Source organism: Tympanuchus pallidicinctus, unplaced genomic scaffold (assembly GCF_026119805.1).
Source record: "Tympanuchus pallidicinctus isolate F22 unplaced genomic scaffold, pur_lepc_1.0 scaffold4, whole genome shotgun sequence".
Lineage (NCBI taxonomy): Eukaryota > Metazoa > Chordata > Aves > Galliformes > Phasianidae > Tympanuchus > Tympanuchus pallidicinctus.
This window is the reverse complement of record NW_026294758.1, coordinates 21,924,183-21,942,679: the sequence shown is the minus strand read 5'-3', so window position 1 is coordinate 21,942,679 and position 18,497 is coordinate 21,924,183. Positions and strand designations below refer to the sequence as shown.

At 41.5% G+C, this 18,497-nt stretch overlaps 1 protein-coding gene across 2 annotated transcripts in view; it reads left to right on the top strand.

Moving 5' to 3' along the window:
• Window positions 1-4,270, top strand: part of FBN2 (fibrillin 2) — a 157,853-nt gene extending 153,583 nt beyond the window's left edge. For both annotated transcript variants that reach the window (XM_052701072.1, XM_052701073.1), the window contains one exon: window positions 2,363-4,270. In XM_052701072.1, the coding sequence (XP_052557032.1) occupies window positions 2,363-2,737 (375 nt within the window). In that variant the 3' untranslated portion in view covers window positions 2,738-4,270. The remainder of the gene's footprint in view (window positions 1-2,362) is intronic.
• Window positions 4,271-18,497: the final 14,227 nt, after the last annotated feature.

The following is an 18,497-nucleotide window of genomic DNA, read 5'->3' as shown; positions in this document are numbered from 1 at the left end:
AATTTTCACACTTCCTTTTTTTGGGCAGAAATGTTGTAACAGTCAGAAAGACTTCAACAGCTATCTACAGCTGAAGTTTTTAAAATGTCTCTAATCTGAGATGTGGTCTAGTTCCTCAGATTATCTCAAATTCAGTTTTCCTGTAACTACAGAGAGCTGGCACAGTAGTCATTTCTGCAGTCTGCAGTTTGTTCTGCTGTCCTAACAGCGTCCTGCAGTCTTGAACAGCTAAATGTATCTTCTTGCAAATTGCTGAAGTCTAAGTAATTTCCCCTAGTTGGTTGTAGTTGTGGGTAGACTGGAGTCCATGGCCTAGCTCATGAGGACCTTGCTTAATTCCTACATTTGCAAAATTGCTGAGGGTGTTAGAAATTTGCACTTCTGTTTCAAACTGTTCTTACTTTTCAATTGTTCTTCTAACTTTCCAAACATAAATTATAGAATACTCATAAAAGGCAAGCCCTAATATTTATGCCATTTAAATACGTCTGTGTTTGTTTCAAGTTAAACAAAAGCGTACATCTGTCACTTGCTCTTCCATAAGATAGAATGTTGTCTTATATTGTTGGTGTCTGTATTGGAATATACAGTAGGTAATGGGAAATTAGTGGGGGAGAGATTTCCTTCAGGAGTTCAAGAGCTGCATAATGCAAACAGGCAAAATACAAACACTCAAGTTAAATAGTAATGTGTGCTGAACACACGAGTTATACTGAAAGAATAAGTAAACAAGCCTCCTTTAATAGTGAGAACTTAAAACAATCCAGAAGCTGCCATCTCAGTACACACTATTTTGCATGATTGTTGCCACTGAAGACAGTTCTCATGTTGGCTTTCTAAAAAAGACATCAGTCATATAATTTCTTCTTTAAAAAATATAATGTTGACCATTTAAATGATTGGTTTTCCCACGCAAACACAAACTTCACGCAAATATCACTTGCCCTCCCCACTCCCACTCCTGCATTTTAATCTGAGTTCTGTGATCAACCCACCACAGAAACACCTGGTGGTTTTGAAAAACCTTTTTCTGTTGCATAGTTAATTTCATATCTTGTTCTGAATTATTACTTCTACTTACTACTGCTTGATAGCACTAAGATTTTTTACCACCTCAGCAGTGAGATAAGGAGATTTCACATCATAAAACTACAAGGCAAAAAATATTCATTATTATCCATGATCATATCATTATGATGTATATGGAGTGTGGTATTTATTACACTTCTGTACTGGTTCCTACTCACAAATTTTACTTGTTTTTGCTATGCGTTTTTAATTACATTACTAAGTAGCTCGCATATGTATGCACATGTGATTTGAATTCCCTCAGAGAGAAGGAAGAATCCTTTCCCATCTTTTAAAGTGCAAAAGTAATCTTGACAACTAGGCTGGATATTCACTTATTATCAAGTTTCTTGAAGAAGTGTAAGGCCTGTGTATTTTTGGAGAACTTAAAAGTTGTTCTTTCATAGATGGTTTTGCCCTTGTTCTCAACCTCCCAGCCCCAAGTTTGTTCCCAACTAATACTTCTGGAATTGATTTACATGGCAGCAGAGACATACTTAAGCTTTGGTTGTTTTTTGTTTTTTTTTAAAAACACAATTGATGTAGCTATAAATGTCCCTGTTCATTGCAGGGGAGTTAGACTGGATGACCTTTAAAGGTCCCCTGCAATTCAAACGATTCTATCATTTGTCAGAAAAACAATGTCAGTATGTTTCCTTTTCACCTCCTCTCTGTGGTGAAAGTACAATGAAATTTGGACAGCAATACATACCAGCTGCTTCTGTAGAAAGCAAACACTACAGCAGTTCTCTCCTTGCATTGATTTACATTTGAATCACTGTGCTTCATCACCAAGTGCTGAGCTTGCCTTTTTTAGAAGCCAGGATTGATTTAAATAGTTTATCACAAGTTTCAGGGAGTTTCTGTACAGTGTTGTCTTGTGTCCGTTCAGTTTCGGCAACGTTACACACTGAAGCTGATCCTAAGAACAAGATTGTGCCTCTCTTACAGCCTTAAATTCAATACTAAACATATATCTCTTCTTTACGTGGACTTTTTGCACGCGTGAAGTTAAACATTCTGAAAGGAGACTGAAATCTGAGCCCTCTGTACAGACTTGGTGCTGTAACTTTAATTATTCTGCTAAGCGTGTGAGAGAAGCCTTTAAGATTTACAGAGTGTGTTATATGAAATCAAGCAGTACTCCCAGCTGGAAAGTATTTTCAATGGCTTCCTTTACTGCTAGAGATTGAGAAATGCAGAAACTGTTGCTAAGCAGTGACTATTCCTCTGTCAGTGCAAACAAATATCTGTTCCTTTCCTGCTCTAAATTTCATTTCCTCCTTTATTTCAGATTGAGGAGGTTAGCTTGGAAAGCCTGGACGTGGATAGTCCTTTGAAGATGAGAGTCAACGTTTCAAGGCTCGACAGCAAGGAGCACATCCTACAGCTCATGCCAGCCATTGAGCCTCTTACCAACCACGTGCGCTACATCATCTCACAGGGCAACGATGACGGCATTTTTCGAATCCATCAGAGGGATGGACTCAGTTACTTGCACACAGCTAAAAAGAAGTCAGTGCCTGGAACATACACACTGGAAATCACTAGCATTCCTCTATACAAGAAGAAGGAGCTAAAGAGACTGGAAGACAGCAATGAGGACAACTACCTCCTTGGAGAGCTTGGGGAAGCTCTCAGAATGAGGCTGTGGCTAGAACTCTACTAGCCATCTTCCAGACTGAGTCCAGTTCTTCAGTCACTTCTGTTCATCTATTTACCCACCTGAACATATCTGCTTTTCATAGGTTTTAGAACAGTCACTGACTTTTGGGGGATGAAGGGAGAAGGGAAGACTTCTCTCTATTCTATGGAGACTGCAGAACCACCCTTGCAAGAGGGGCAACTTGTGGCAATCATGATTACTGTATCTTTTATATAACCTCAATTTAAAAGTATATTAAAAAGCTAAAGTTTGAGAGATCATCATATGGCACTAAATGGCACAAAAAATGTGAGCTATTTTTTTCCTGTTAGCAGTCTGTAACACTTCGGGTATTTTGCTATAGTTCCTAATTAAAAAATATAGATGTTTATTTATTTTTAATGCAGTAATATATGGAGAAAATAACAAATTATGTAAACAAAAAGGGAAACGTGCTTGTTTTTCTTTAGATTTATAAATTTGAGCTATAACATTTTAGTGGTACTTGCTTTAAAAAAAAAAAAAAAAAAGATTTGAAAGATGTTTCCATTTGCATTTGTGCCAGTCATTCAAATAGTATATAAGTAATTTTAAAATTTATCACAGCCGAAAGAGCACTGTGATACATCTTCAGCTATTCTGAAGTGCTCTTGCAAAACTTTGAGTCTTCAAAGGAAAAAAGACTTAAAGGGCATGAATTGCAGTACTAATCTCAGCAGAGATCATATTTCACAGCAGGTTAATAGGATTGTATTTCTGAATCAGCCACATCAGATAAAGTAAGAGGCACAACCACTGTAGCAAAATACCTTGACTGCTTTTAATACCATTAGAATGCAGAACCAAACTGTACTGTACTTCCTTCCAATAACCTCAAGGAACCACACATGCTAACACACCTCATTCTGACAAAAGGTGCTCTACATACTTGCATTACTGTAGGCAGCTGAAGAAAACGTCACTCTGAAAGGGATACATGATGTTTCATACTGTTTGGTGCTGGCTTGAGTTAATGGTGCATTTACTAAAAACTGAGAGCTGTATCAGGACTGCCATATGTGCAAACTATTTATGCAGTGCAGACAAGGAAAATGTGTATTTGAAATCCATTTGGTAGAAGTTTCATTAATACTGTAGTTATACACCGTACGCCTCATTTTATCATAGCTTATTTTGTAAGAACGATGTGTGTACAATGAGTTGACACTTAGTTTACTTTAGTAATTTTTTTTAAAATGTTGTACCATTATGTGTTAAGTGTATGTCTCTATGGTGCTTTTTTTACAGCTGGTGCTCGTAACCGGCTGCGTAACAGAATCTCATATGTGAAAAAGCCAAAGCACACGCTGACTCTAGGATTGTTTCAGTCACATATCGGTGCTGACCAAAGATTTCTATCAAGTTATACTCAGTGGTTTTTCTTTTCTTTTGTTCTTTATGGGGATTTTTGAAAAAAAAAAATAAAAAAATAAAAAAAATACATTTTTATTAAAACGTTTGTAAGAAAAAAAAGTTTTGTTTGTAGGTTTGTATGACACTTTTCTTGCAATAAAGCTTATTTTCGGGTAATTTGGGGGCTTTTAAAATGTTGATGTTCTTTACAGTAAAGAAGCATCTAATTGTAAACTTGAAGGACTTCTCAGGTAGAAAAGAGAGTTGCTCTGGTGCAAAATGCTTTTTCACTTAGAACTAAAGTTATGCAGCACTTAGGAATAAGTTATGCAGCATTTGCTGACTTAATTTCTCTATCAGCACAGGAGCTAAACATAGGAACTAAATCATCCCTATGCAATTAGGACTCTACATTGATTACAGTTCATGATATAGCAGGATTAAGGGGGCTGGCCCTACAAAGGTTGTGCTTATCAATGTCATGGACTAGCACAGTTAAAATTGGACAGTTTAAACTTCCAGTGCATTTAAGAGTCTAAAACCCCCATCATCTCTGAATACCAAAGGATATGTTATGATCATCAGTGGAAGCACTTCTGCTTGCTGATAGTCCCCTCTTTGCACACCCCTGAAGTTGAAAAAATGATTTTTTTATTTTTTAGTAAAGTATTCAAGGTTTCCACAAAGACATCACTATACAGAAAGCAACTCTGTCCTTTTTATTCCGTTCTTGATTAAACTGGATCATTTTTAAGTAATTTCACTCCAGAAAGAAAATTATCAGGCATTACGGCATTATTCTTACAATTACTGATCTACTTGCTCTTGGTATTACTCAAGGGCTATGGATGTGTTTGGATTCATCTGGCATTTAATACTGCACCATTTTAAAGAACAAAGTATGACTTTACCTGGAACAAGAGTTATTTGGTATTTCCTTTAGATATTGTCATGCAGATTTCCTTCTGATTCAGAGCAGCTTCTGGGTAAAATAACTGAAGTCTACAAAAATAAAAAGCTCTTTAGAAGTCTGATAGATATATCCAGTATAGCACTGACTTAACAGCTCTAACAGCTAGTTTCCAAGAGGGCTGCTCTTTGTCCAAAATGAGAGCTTTCCAGGAAACACTTACTGCAAGAAAAGCTGTCAGACTGAACCCAGTAGAGCATTATCCTTTGCTGCCAACTCTCAAAGAAGGAGAGAAAATAGTAGCAATGCTCTTACTAATGACTCCGCTGAGGCTGCAAGTTTTGGAGGATTTTACTGGAATACAGAGTGAGCTTTTGCAAGTACTGTGAACACAGCAGATTTAAGGAGCTGAACACAAATCAGCATTACAGACCTTTTTTCTGAACTAGAAGTTTCCATCAGATACACTCATGTTAATTAGCCAACAAACTGTAAAAAAAAAAAAGCCATTTACTTTGCCGTCTACTACTTTAAAATGCATGAGACAGCTCAGTACCCAGGGAAAGGTTGTCCTCATCCTCCCCTCAGCTTCACATCCGCTTGAAATAAAATCTGAGACTTAAAAAGAAAATCACCTCCGAGAAAAAAATCCAAAGCAGAACCACTTCCCCCCCAGCCAGTCTATCACAGTAGATGTTTGTATACCCACTATACCCGTTTCTCCTACTACTACACTGCTGGGGGTACTGCTGAGGACTTTTTAAGCATTCAGTAATTACTTCTGAGCGCTCTGTGCCCTTTCTTCATGGCCACACCTCAATGCATCCAGCACAATGCTCCATCTATTCAGATTGCTCACAATCCTCGGAAAGGACAGACCTGCAAAGGACAGACCTGTAGCAGCTGTTCGTAGGCCAGGTTTTCCAGTTAGCATCCTAAAAGAGGTATTTTTCTACAGGGCTTTGTTAGGTTGACTTGGAGCCAACCGTTCAGCTTTGGTGTAGTGGATGTGGCCTGTAGACAGCTGAAGAGCTGCTGTTGTGTTCAGCCCACAGAACCTGGAACTGGCAGTGCATGGCAAAACCAAACAGCAAAGACTCTCAGCCTCAGGTGTGTTTCCTTGTTCTTCCCACGTGTTACACACGCAGCCAAGCACTTAAATGAACCAGTGCTGTGAAAAACATTTTACAACCAACGGTTGGATTTTCATAACTTACTCTGATGGGATAAAGATTCATGATGGTTCATTCACACTTTTGAAAACAAGAGAGAAGAAAAATATGAGCAGGGAGAAGTTCTATGCTCTATATCTGGCATCAAATTCCAGTCCCTGTCACAACTGCTTATGCGTTTGACACCAGGTTGCAGTAGCAGAAAGAGAACATGCGTTCTTTGTTCCCAAACCACACAGAACAGTGTATCCAGCCTTGCTCTGCATTTCTGAGAGGGTGATGGCAGAAATGTTTCAACTGTGCATTTGGACATCGCTTCAGGATGAGCTGCTTGGGTGCATCGAGTACGGGCTGTTTCTGCCCAGGGCCAAAGCCAGCCCTTGAGGCACGAGGAACTCCAGCACGAACTGCTGGTCTGTGCCGTTGTTCTGAAGCCCCCAGAAGCACTGGTCATCCCAATGGACTTGGAGGTTTGGAATTCCGAGCTCCAAGGCCAATGCAGGGCATCTCCCAAACAGCAGTGACCAGAGCTAGCTCACATGCAGCCAACCTCACAACCGCTCCTACAGATGGCACATCAAAGAACTTAATGAAGAAGCAATGAACATACGCAAAGTGAACGAGAAATACAGGCCTCTTCCTCAAGGGTCTGAACTCCAGTCGCTGCGCAAATAGCAGTCGAATAAGCTGAGGCATTTCAACTGGGATGATGGGAACAGAGCGTGATTACAGTGGCACCATTCCTACCACAGCGATTAAGTCTCTGTCTGCATTTCCCAAGGAAAATACTATGCAGGTCTCATTATTAATGTAACAGTACTGAGCTCATAAAACTGATTTGGAAGAGTATGTGCTTCTGCCCTTTTTCACTTCCACAGGTGTATTACTTTGTGAAATGTCTACTGATTGGGAACAAAGGAAAACTAGTTGAATTACGAACAGTGTGCTCACACAGATCACTGTAACAAGAAATCCAACTCAATAGTACAATTAATCCATGTCTTTTGAAACATTTCAGAAAAAGTATTTCTTAAATGCTGATGAGGACTCTATTGCTGGATCAACCAACACTTTTTCAATGTATACCAAAAAGAAATCTTGAATACTTAGCTAATACCAATGCACAGCCATCTACAAATTTAATAATGTCTGATATTACCAAAAGATTTAAAGGAGTTGAATTCAAATAGATGTAAAACAAGTTTCATTTCCTATTCCAAGAATTCTAATAAAATGGAAATGAAACATAGAAAACCTACACAGCTTAGAAAAGATGAGCCAAACATAACCCCCTACAATATATTTAAGACTAAACTCACTCCTGAGATACCTCAGCTTTAAAATCAGAGAATCCTTAGAGTTGGAAGGGACCACTAAGGGTCATGTAGTCCAATTCTCCTGCAATGAAAAGGGACATCCACAGCTATATCAGGTAGCCCAAGATCTGATCCAGCATCGCTTTGAAAGTCTTCAGAGATGGGGCATCTACCACATCTCTGGCAACCTATACCAGTTCCTCGCCACCCTCACTATAAAAGATCTTTTCCTTCTATCTAACCTAAATCTACCCTCTTTAAGCTTCAAAACATTGCCCCTTGTTCTATCACTACAAACTCTGCTAAAGAGTCTGTTCCCTTCTTTCCTGTAGGTCCTCTTTAGATATTGAAAGGCTGCTACCTTGCAAGGCCTTCTCTTCTCCAGGTTGAACAGCCCCAGCTCACTCAGCCTATCTGAGAGTCGTTCCATCCTTGTATCATTTTTGTCGCCCTCCTTTGTATGCTCCTCAACAGGTCCATGCCTCTCCTCTACTGAGGATTCCGTATCTGGATGCAGTACTCCAGGTGAGGGCTCACCAGCGCAGAGCAGAGGGGCAGGATCACCTCCCTTGATCTGCTGGTAATGTGTTTTTTGCTGTAGCTCAGGGTATGGTTGGCTTTCTAGGCTGTGAGGGCATACTGCTGGCTCATATTCAGCTGCCACCCACCAGTATCCCCAGGTCCTTTTCAGCAGGGCTGCACTCTATCCTTTCATACCCCAGCTTTATTAGTAGTGAGGTTTGCCTAAACCCAGGTGCAAGACCTTACATTTGTCTTTGTTGAATTGCATGAGGTTCACTGGGCCCACTGCTCAAGCCTGCCTATGTCCCTTTGGATGGCATCCCGCCCTTCTTGTGTGCCAACCACACCCCACAGCTTGGTGTCATCAGCAAACTTGATGAGGGTGCACTTAACCTCACTGTCAATTTCACTGATGAAGATATTAAAGAGTATTGGTCCCAGCACTGAACTCTGAGGGACACCACACATTACTGATCTCCATCCAGGCATTGAGCCATTGACAACCACTTTCTGGACTCGATCCTGCAGCCAGTTTTTCAACCATTGAACAATTCACCTATCAAATCCATATCCTTCCAACTTGGAGAGAAGGACATTGTGGATATGATAATGAGTCAAAGGCCTTAGTGAAGGCCAGATATATTACATCAGAGGCTCTTTCTTTGTCCACTGATGCAGTGATACCATCATAAAAGGCCACAAGGATGATCAAACAGGATTTGCCCTTGGTGAAGCCACGCTGGTTCTTCCATATCATATCCCTGTCTCCCATGTATATGTAGTCCAATTATACTCAGATATATTATACCAGATATACTCCATGATCTTTCCCAGAACAGAGATAGGACTGATAGAATGGTAGTTCCCAGGGTCATACCCTTCTTAAAAATGGGTGTGATGTTGCCTTTTTTCTAGCTACCAGGGACATCACCTGATGGCCGCAACTTTTAAAATATCATACAGAGTGTCTTGGCAACGACAACAGCTAATTGCCTCAGGACTCTGGGATGCATCTCACTGGGATCCATAGACTTGTGGGTGCGCAGGTTCCTTAGGTGGACATGCGCCTGTTCTTCACTCACAGAGGGAGGGATGTTGCTTCCCCAGTCTCCTCCTACTAAACCAAACCAAACATTTGAAGACTTTGTGGAGAGCAGTCATCAGAGAAGATGGAGGCAAAAAATTTGTCAAGTACCTCAGCCTTCTCCTTACCTGTTGTTACCAGCCTGCTTTTGTCACTCACTAGTGGGGTTACACCCTCCTGGAGTTTCATTTTCAGGTTGAGGTATCTGTAGAAGTCTTTCTCGTTTTTCTTGGCACTCCTTGCCACGTTTAATTCAAGTTGGGCCTTGGCTTTCCTGACTCCGTCCCTACACAGCCTAGCAGCTTCCTTATAGTTTTCTATCGTACCTGCCTCTCTGCTTGTGCATTTTCTTTTTGCTTTTCAACTTTATGTCTCTCATTCTCAAACAAGGAGACCAGCATCACAGACAGCACAGCCAACAGTGCTGCGTCCCTGGAAAATGCATTTTGTTGTTCAATGTGCCTCTGAAAGCTGTAGGAAAGCACTTTTCTCTATCATACAGTGAATTATTAGGCACACAGTACACAGTATTTTAATCCTTTGGTTTCGGTCTGCCTAACAGTGTAGTTACACTGACCAAAGCGCAGAAGGACGGTCAAAAAGAACTTCTCTTTATTCAGAGCTGAACTTCACTGGGATGGCCCCTAGGGTGGCACACCTACTGACTGCTGGGCATGCTGTTAGCTGCATGACCAAAATTCCGCTTCCCACTCCGTGTGATGGAAGAAAACACTATTTCTAAGTATCCCACAGAATAACAAGTTCCATTCAGTCTACATACAGCAGGTTTTTGGCTGAACAGTAGCTGTCCTGGAACCCAGTGTTAAGGCTGGCATGAAAGCAGAGGAGTGTTTGAAAGGAAATTTCAGAATTCTAAGTGATTTCCCAACTGGTGGGAACACAGATGAAAATGTTATAAATGCGCCCACTTCAAAATACCCGAGTGTGTGGAAGACAGAGCCAACCACAGCTGAGCCATTTCCTTCTGCATGGGGCAGGGAACACCCACCACTTCCATGTCCTGCTCTCCTGAGAAGAGCAGCAACAGTGGGCAGAAGGTGATGGCATCGCTCACAGGCAGATCATTCATGTATGTGAACCCAACATGCCACAGGGCACTTCGGCTCTTCCCTTCCTGCCCTCTTCCACTTCAGTGGACCGAAGAGGCTCTCACGTATTTGTGTTCATGCCTAACATCCTCTCTGACCACGTATGTTCTTCAGCTCCTTTCAGAGAAAGGAAAACAAAACCTCTCTTCATCAGGACATACGTTTTTAAGGAAAACACAGCCCCGATGAAATACCCAAGAAAAATAAACCACAGTAACCACCACTTGAACTGAGCACAACCAAAGCAAATAATTGAAAAGCTCTCCTTCCCGTGAAGTTACACTAAAAACCGCCAAAGCTTTGCTGCTTGTGAGACAAAAGCCAGTAAAGGAGGACATGAAATGAACCTCAAAAATGTACATAACTTGACACGGTTAATACCAAATCAAATAAAAAGAAGAAAAGGAGGAAAAACAAAAGCCACACCAAGGCTCCCAAACCAGTCCTTTGTAGAAAGCAGCATTTTTTCTAATAATATTTCTAAAGTGTCAAGACTGAGGTCCACGTAAAGTTAGGTCAGATCTCTTTGCTCACAGATCATACGAAAATGTGACACTCCCAGTGCCAGGGTCACATTCTCTGTTGTTCAGACCAGAGAGACTGGTACAAATGCTAGAATTTGGGGGTTTTAACCACGGGGTTGTTTACTCAGCACCTGGCCTAGGCTGCAGATGGGTCTCACCTGTGTCAAAGGGGGAAACAAACCCTAGCCCAGGAGCCCTCCTTGAGAGGGCTTTAAATTTGATATGAAGAGACAAGGGAATAAAACCAGGCCTGCTGGAGATGACCATAAGGGAACAATGGTGAGACTATGGGCTCAGCTGTAGTGCATCTACACCACTGCACGCAGAGTGGGCAACAAACAGCAGGAGCTGGAAGCCACTGTGCAGCAGGCAAACTATGACTTAGTTGCCATTACGGAAACATAGTGAGATTGCTCCCATGACTGGAGTGCTGCAATAGATGGCTGTGAGATCTTCAGAAGGGATAGGCAAGGAAGGAGGAGTGGTGATGTGTCTCTCTCTGTTAGAGAATGCCTTGGTTTTGTAGAGCTTGGGGCTGGGAATGATAAGGTTGAGTCTCGTTGGGTAAGGATCAGGGGGAGAGCCAACAGATATCCTGGTGGGGGTCTGTTACAGAATGTCTAATGAGGATGAAGACACAGATGAGTCATTCTGTGAACAAATGGCAGAAGTTGTGTGATTGTCAGCCCTTGTTCTCATGTAGGACTTCAACTTCCCTGATATATGCTGGAAATACAATGCAGCACAGAAGAGGCAGTCTAGGAGATCTCTAGAATGTATGGAAGATAACTTCCTGACACAGGTGATAAGAGAGTCTAGCAGAAGAGGTGTACTGCTGGACCTGCTGTTTACAAATGGAGAAGGACTGGTGGGAGATGTAGAGGTAGGAACCTCTCTTGGACAGAGTTCAATGGAAGAGTTCTCAATTCTTCGTAAATCATAATCCCAAATTGGAAGGGACTCATGAGGATCATGAAGTCCAACCCCTGGCTCCACAAATGACCACTCAAACGCAAATTGTCATAGAATTATAGAATCAATCAGGTTGGAAAAGACCTTAAAGATCATCAAGTCCAACCACAATCAAACCACACTACCCTAACTAACAACCGTCCGCTAAATCACGTCCCTGAGCACCACATCCAAGTGGTTTGTAAACATATCCAGGGATGGTGACTCAACCACCTCCCTGGGGAGCCTATTCCAGTGCTTAACAACCTTTTCTGTAAAGAATTTTTTCCTGATATCTAACCTAAACATCCCCTGGCACTATTTGACGCCATTTCCCCTTTGTCCTGTCACCTGTCACCAGTGAGAACAGACCAACCCCGCTCTCACTGTAAGTGTCCTTCAAATATTGGAAGAGAGCAATAAGGTCCAAAGATTATCCATTCCATAACCTTCCCTGGCTCCGAAGTGAGTCTGATAGGTCTGTAGCTTCCAGGATCATCTTTCTGGCCCTTTTTGAAGATGGGAGTCATATTTGCCAGTATCCAGTCCACTGGGACATCCCCGGTTAGCCAGGACTGCTGAAGAATGATGGAGAGTAGCTTGGCAACCAACATCTGCCAACTCCCTCAGCACTCTAGAGTGCAATCCATCTGGCCCTATGGACTCATGAGTGCCCAGCTTTCAGAGCAGATTCAAACCAGTCTCATCATGGATTATGCAGGGCCTATTCTGTACCCCACTCCTACCTAACAGCACAAGGAACAGTGTGCCCCGGGAACAACGAGTCTTTTAGCTATTAAAGACTGAGGCAAAGAAGGCATTAAGTACTACAGCCTTATCCTGAACCTTGGTCACCTTGTTGCCCTCTGCATCTAACAAGGGATGGAGATCCTCCCTTTCACTCCTCTTACTGTTGATGTATTTACAGAAATATTTATTGTTGCCATTTACCTTAGTGGCCAAGTTCAATTCTAGCTGGGCTTTGGCTTTTCTGACTTTCTCATGCATTACTTCACTACGTACTTGTAATTCTCCTAAGTTGCTAACCCCCTCTTCCAAAGACCATAAACTTTCCTTTTGTTTCTGAGTTCTAAAAAAAGTCTCTGTACAGCCAGACTGGTCTCCTTGCCCATCGGCTCATCTTCTGTGACCTCGGGATGGCCAGCTCCTGCACCTTTAAAATAACTTACTCAAAGTTTTCTGAGCCTTCCTGGTCTCCCATGTCCTCCAGAACTACCTCCCAAAGGACTCTCTCAACCATGGTCTGAAAGAGACCAAAGTCTGCCCTCTGGAAGTTCAAGGTGGCAGTTCTGCTGACTCCCCTCCATGGTTGAAGGACTGAAAAATCTATCATCACATGATCACTTTGTCCCAGATGGCCTCCAACCTTTATATACCCACAAGACCTTCTCTGTTAACAAACAGCAGGTCCATGAGTGTGCTTCCCCTTGTTGGCTCCTTCACCAGCTGTGTCAGGAAGTTATCTTCCACACACTCTAGGAACCTCTGGGACTGTTCCCTTTCTGCTGTATTATAATTCCAGCAGGTCTGGGAAGTTGAAATCCCCCATGAGAACAAGGGCTAGAGATCTCGAGACCTCACCCAACCGTCTATAAAGCACCTTATCCACCTCTTCATCCTGCTTGGGTGCCCTGTAGCAGACTCCCACAGTAATGTCAGCCTTATTGGCCTTAGCTTTTATTCTGACCCTGAAGCTCTCAGCCTTATCATCACCATCATTAATTCCCATACAGTCACATTCTTCCTTAACACAGAGGGCTACACCACCGCCTGCCCTGCCTCTCTCTTTTGAAAAGTTGGTAGCCATCCGTTACAGCACTCCAGCTATGTCAGTCACTCCACCATATTTCTGTGATGGCAACTGTATCGTAGTGCCAGCCTCTGGCACTCACTGCAGCCAGAGTCCCGTGCACTAGCATGTAGTTCTAGGACCTCAGTCTTAACAGAATGTGACTTATCAGCTCTGCTCTATAGCCAGCAGTGCTGGCTCCACCCTTGCCGGGTTACCAGCCTGTTAACAGGTGCCGCTGCAGTTATCATCAGGCACAGAACAGTGAGATTACAAGCTTCCTCACTGTGCAGCCATATGAAATGGTGGCTTATGGCTCCTCCACATTTGAACAGCCCTCACTAGACACACCGTCTCCTCCTCTCCATGCCCAGCACTGCTGCCCTCCCTGAGGCTTTTAGTGGGGGCGTTGGTGCAGTTGCCATTACATCTCTGAAAGAATAGTTCACTTAAAATCCTTATAGCTGAACTCTACAGTTCTGCTTACAAAGCAGCACGCAGAACAGTGTGATATGGTTGTGAATTAATCCAGCTGCATTCAGCACTACAGATCTCCTTGCTCACACCTTCCCAGCGTGATGTGGGAGAGAATAAAAGAAAACAAAAAACAACACAAAGTAGAACTCCTGGTTTGAGTTAAAAACTATATACTATGACAGAAAATAACTCAATAACTGCGACGGCAAATAATTGTATGCATTGTTGATACACTGGTTTTAGGACTTCTGAAAAAAAAGCACCAATATCTTTTTATTATTTGTGACTCCAATTTCAGTAAAACCTGCCAATTTGCAAATGCATGATGTTGCAATCAGATATTAACTCAAAAATTTGACTGTGGCTCTTTACCAGACTTTATAAGTCCTCTCTCGCCTGAGAGATAAGTCCTGCTTCACAACCGTGCCTTATTCCTGTAAGTATCCTGGGGGAAGAGAGGGGAAAGAAAGAAAAGAAAAAAAAGAAAGGAAAGGAAAAGGAAAAGGAAAAGGAAAAGGAAAAGGAAAAGGAAAAGGAAAGGGAAAGGGAAAAGGAAAAGGAAAAGGAAAAGGAAAAGGAAAAGGAAAAGGAAAAGGAAAAGGAAAAGGAAAAGGAAAAGGAAAAGGAAAAGGAAAAGGAAAAGGAAAAGGAAAAGGAAAAGGAAAAGGAAAAGGAAAAGGAAAAGGAAAAGGAAAAGGAAAAGGAAAGACATTCGTGGACAACTGTTTCCAAGGATGAAGCACAGGAAGAATAAGATTTCATCAAACATCCCTGAGGAACACTTCGAGAGCTTGCTGAGCAACCCCTGACTGATCGACTTCACAAAACATGGTCGAATGTCCCACTTTTTTTTTTCTTTTTCTCTCTTCATAATTTAATTAAAAATATATGTGCTTTCTTCCTAATATACTTTTATGACATAGAGCACAAGTGTCAAAACTTTTGGTTTGCCTTGGCCATGCTGAACAAAGAGTTGTCTCAGGCCACACACAAAATATACAATATAGCTAAAGCGTATCAATACTGAAAATTATCTTCATATGTGCTGACATCCACTGTTTGGTCTCCATGAAAGTTCAGCAAGCAACCTATAAATATCAGTGGGTGCCATTGCTTCCACATGGAGGAATTCAATGACACACCACTGCTTCATGCATGCTTCTGCGTCAGCTGCCATTCTGTCAGACTGCCCCTCTGCTGCCATCTGTCCCACAGCAACAACACGTAGTGGGATACTGGTGGCAAGTAACTCTGCTGTACTACCAACATCTGCCTCCGACACTGCGAGCCAGCATCATAAAATAGGAGGCATTACTTTCAGAGCAGCCCTTGTACCACTGCTAGTCGAAGGATACACAAAGATTTTAATGAGAATAAACTTACAATTAGCAACACTCAACCATGCAATCAAAGATAAAATGTAATTCTATATGAGGTTAGCCAAAATCCCATGGGGGAGCCCACACTGCTCTGCGGTTAGCCCTGATTTCATGTGTTAATAACATGAATGGCTGTTGTTGGTCAGCTCCATAAAACAGAATTTCCTTTGAGGTGCAGGCTCTGCTTGGCAGAAACTATGACCTATGATTTGTAGGTTACTGATGCTTAAATTACTGTTTTACAACAAGCAATGATGCTTTACTCTTGAGCTTTTATTTTTGCACTTAATGTCTGTTTGTCCTGTTTTGTTTTTTTTTTTTTTTATATATATATACCCACTGCTCATCATATCCTGCATAAATAGAACAGCAAATTCATCGTACACCACATTACCAGGAACATCCTTCTATAAATACATTCCACCCTCTGCTTCATGTAGTTTTGTTGCATGGGGTGTTTTTTTGTTTTTGGGTTTTTTTTGCTACAATTCATAATCTGTGCTATTTGTAACAGTAATAGCAAGGAATTATTTGAGACCCTTGTAATTTGCAGATGATCAAATGAGTGAGGACACATCAAGACTAATCTCAGCTCTCTAATTTTCCCCAAGAGCTGTGGAAATCCTTCACTTACGACTCCCTTTCCCCATCTGCTTTGCGGAGACAAAATTAATTGCTGACAGGCATCCCAAGGTTTATTATTAACCACAAAGCATTTCAAAAGAGTGATATTCTCAAACTTAATAAGCTTGAAAATGCCAAATGTTGCACAATTCTGCCTCCACGCTCCTTCAAATAGGGAATGCTGTTTTGGGGATTACACTACTAGAGGGCAATGGATATTTGTCTTGCTTGTTATGTATGAAGCAACAATATCTGATGAAAACATTATAGATATCTCTGAAATGAAATTGAACATCAGTCAAACTACTCACTGTGTTTCAAGGGTCTTTTCCAACCAGAGCTTTTATTATCTTGGCTCACTAGTTAACACAGATGAAAATAACTATGAAAAATGGATGTCACTGCATTTTGTGAAATGGTGGCTGTGTGCTAGAGGCTACTCAAAATCAACAAGCAGTACCTGCATGTAGACTGGTACATTCTTTGTAACAGAAACAGTACCTTGACAACAAAAGGAAAACAAAAAATAAACAACTTGTCTACTCTTCTTGCCCAGTTCAGTCAGAATTATGAAATATGTATTGCAAAGAAGTTCCATTATGGTGATATACATCAAATTTATTGAAAGTAGTGAGTCATTTAGCCCGTAGAATAACAGGAACAGTGTAAAACAGTGTATTTGTCTGACAGTGCAGTTTTGTTCATTACCTGAAAGACAACAGTGCCACCATGTGTTACTATAGTTTGAATTTTTCACAAATTAGTCAGAGAAAACATCTTCCTTCCATTACAAACAGGATCAGTAGATTTGAAATCATCATTTTTTCTTTATTATTATATGGAAACTGAAGGACTAGAGAAGAGGTACCCTGACCCTAAATTCCCCACCAGAACTGGATCCACAGCCAGTTTTCCAAGTCCCCAGGGGGTGGGAACGCGCAGCCTTCCTCCTCTTGCACGTGGATGCAAATGCTATTGGGCACTGTTAGTACCATACTTTGCAAGGTTTTACAAAAACACAGTAAAAATACACTTCCAGTACACAACACTGTGCATTAGCAAACACCAGAGTATACAAACAGGCACGGCGCTGAAGTCAATACTTTTCCAGCAAAATACTGGTGTTACGTTGGCAAGTGCTTGTGTCTGCTACGAAGCACACCAACCCCTGAACTTTGAGGGCTTATACTACAAAGTTCATCTATCTCACGACAGATCTTGTGCATGAGGGAACATTTAGCAGCCGTTGAGCTTGCGGCAGAACGTAGCTCTTTGGAGGGAAGGAGCTCAGAGCATCTTACGTTTTAACAGAAACGTCACCCCCCTTTTGCTTTAAGAGGCATTTACTGCTGCTTTAACATTCTGGTTCAGAAGTTAACAGTGATCATTTCCACCACCTTGCTCCTCTCCCTTCTAAAGAAAGGCAAACTAAACCTGAAACTAAACCTGTCTTAAACCTGAAAACTACTGCATGCTGTCAACAGGCAGCATAACAAGAGACATGATAATGCACTGCTAAACACCCCAAAATCCAGATCCAGATGTTTTCATCCAAAAATGAATCAAGGCAGCAGTACTGAAGCAAGAGACCATCTGTTCTCCATTCAGCATCTCCTTGGCACAGCTGCCCAGAGAAGCTGTGGTGCTCCATCCTTGGCAGCACTCAAGGCCAGGTTGGATGGAGCCTTGGACAGCCTCAGATAGCATGGGGCAGCCCTGCCCACAGCACAGGGTTGGGGAGCCTTTAAGGTCCCTCCAACCCAACCATTCTGTGATTGTGCATCATGTGTTCTCACTGCTTAGCAGCTGAATCACCTTTGATCCCATTTTCCTTCAGCGAAGCTGTTTACCTGTGAGTACAGCTAGTATATGCTTATGTAAATAACAATTTCTTCATCACATAAATCAACTTCGGAAAGCCAATACGTACCTTATTCTTTACCTCTTTACCTGCATATAAGGCAGATTAGAGGCAATGACAGTTTAGGTTAAACAAGATTTTCCTTTCTCCAAGTTTTAATCCTGTGGCCTACATTTAAATAGATATGAAAATGCATTTACTAAATTAAGGACATAGATAAGTGGTTTGAAATTATTACTACAGGTTAACCTTCAAAACTGCAGTCATCCAGCTATCCTATGAGACATCACAATGGATAAGGTTAAACAGTTCTTCAGTGGCTCTATGTACGTGCCGTTTCTAATTGTGCTTTGAAGTTACATTTCCTTGTATCCTAGTGTGCTATCAGTATGAGAGAAGTTTTTCCTTCACATATTACATAGGTAACAGAAACAGATTTTGAAATGGTTACATTCCAGCTTAAATATACCACATACTGCAGATTAGTCCAGTGTCTGGTATGTCATGAGATGCCTTGGGATTATTTTTCGTATGGAACCAACTCTCTAGGCAGTGGCAAGCATTCCATCCACAAATAAGCATTTGTCAACCTATGCTGCACAACAGAATGACATCTGTGTAACGATCCTACGCAAATTCCACAATAAAAGAAA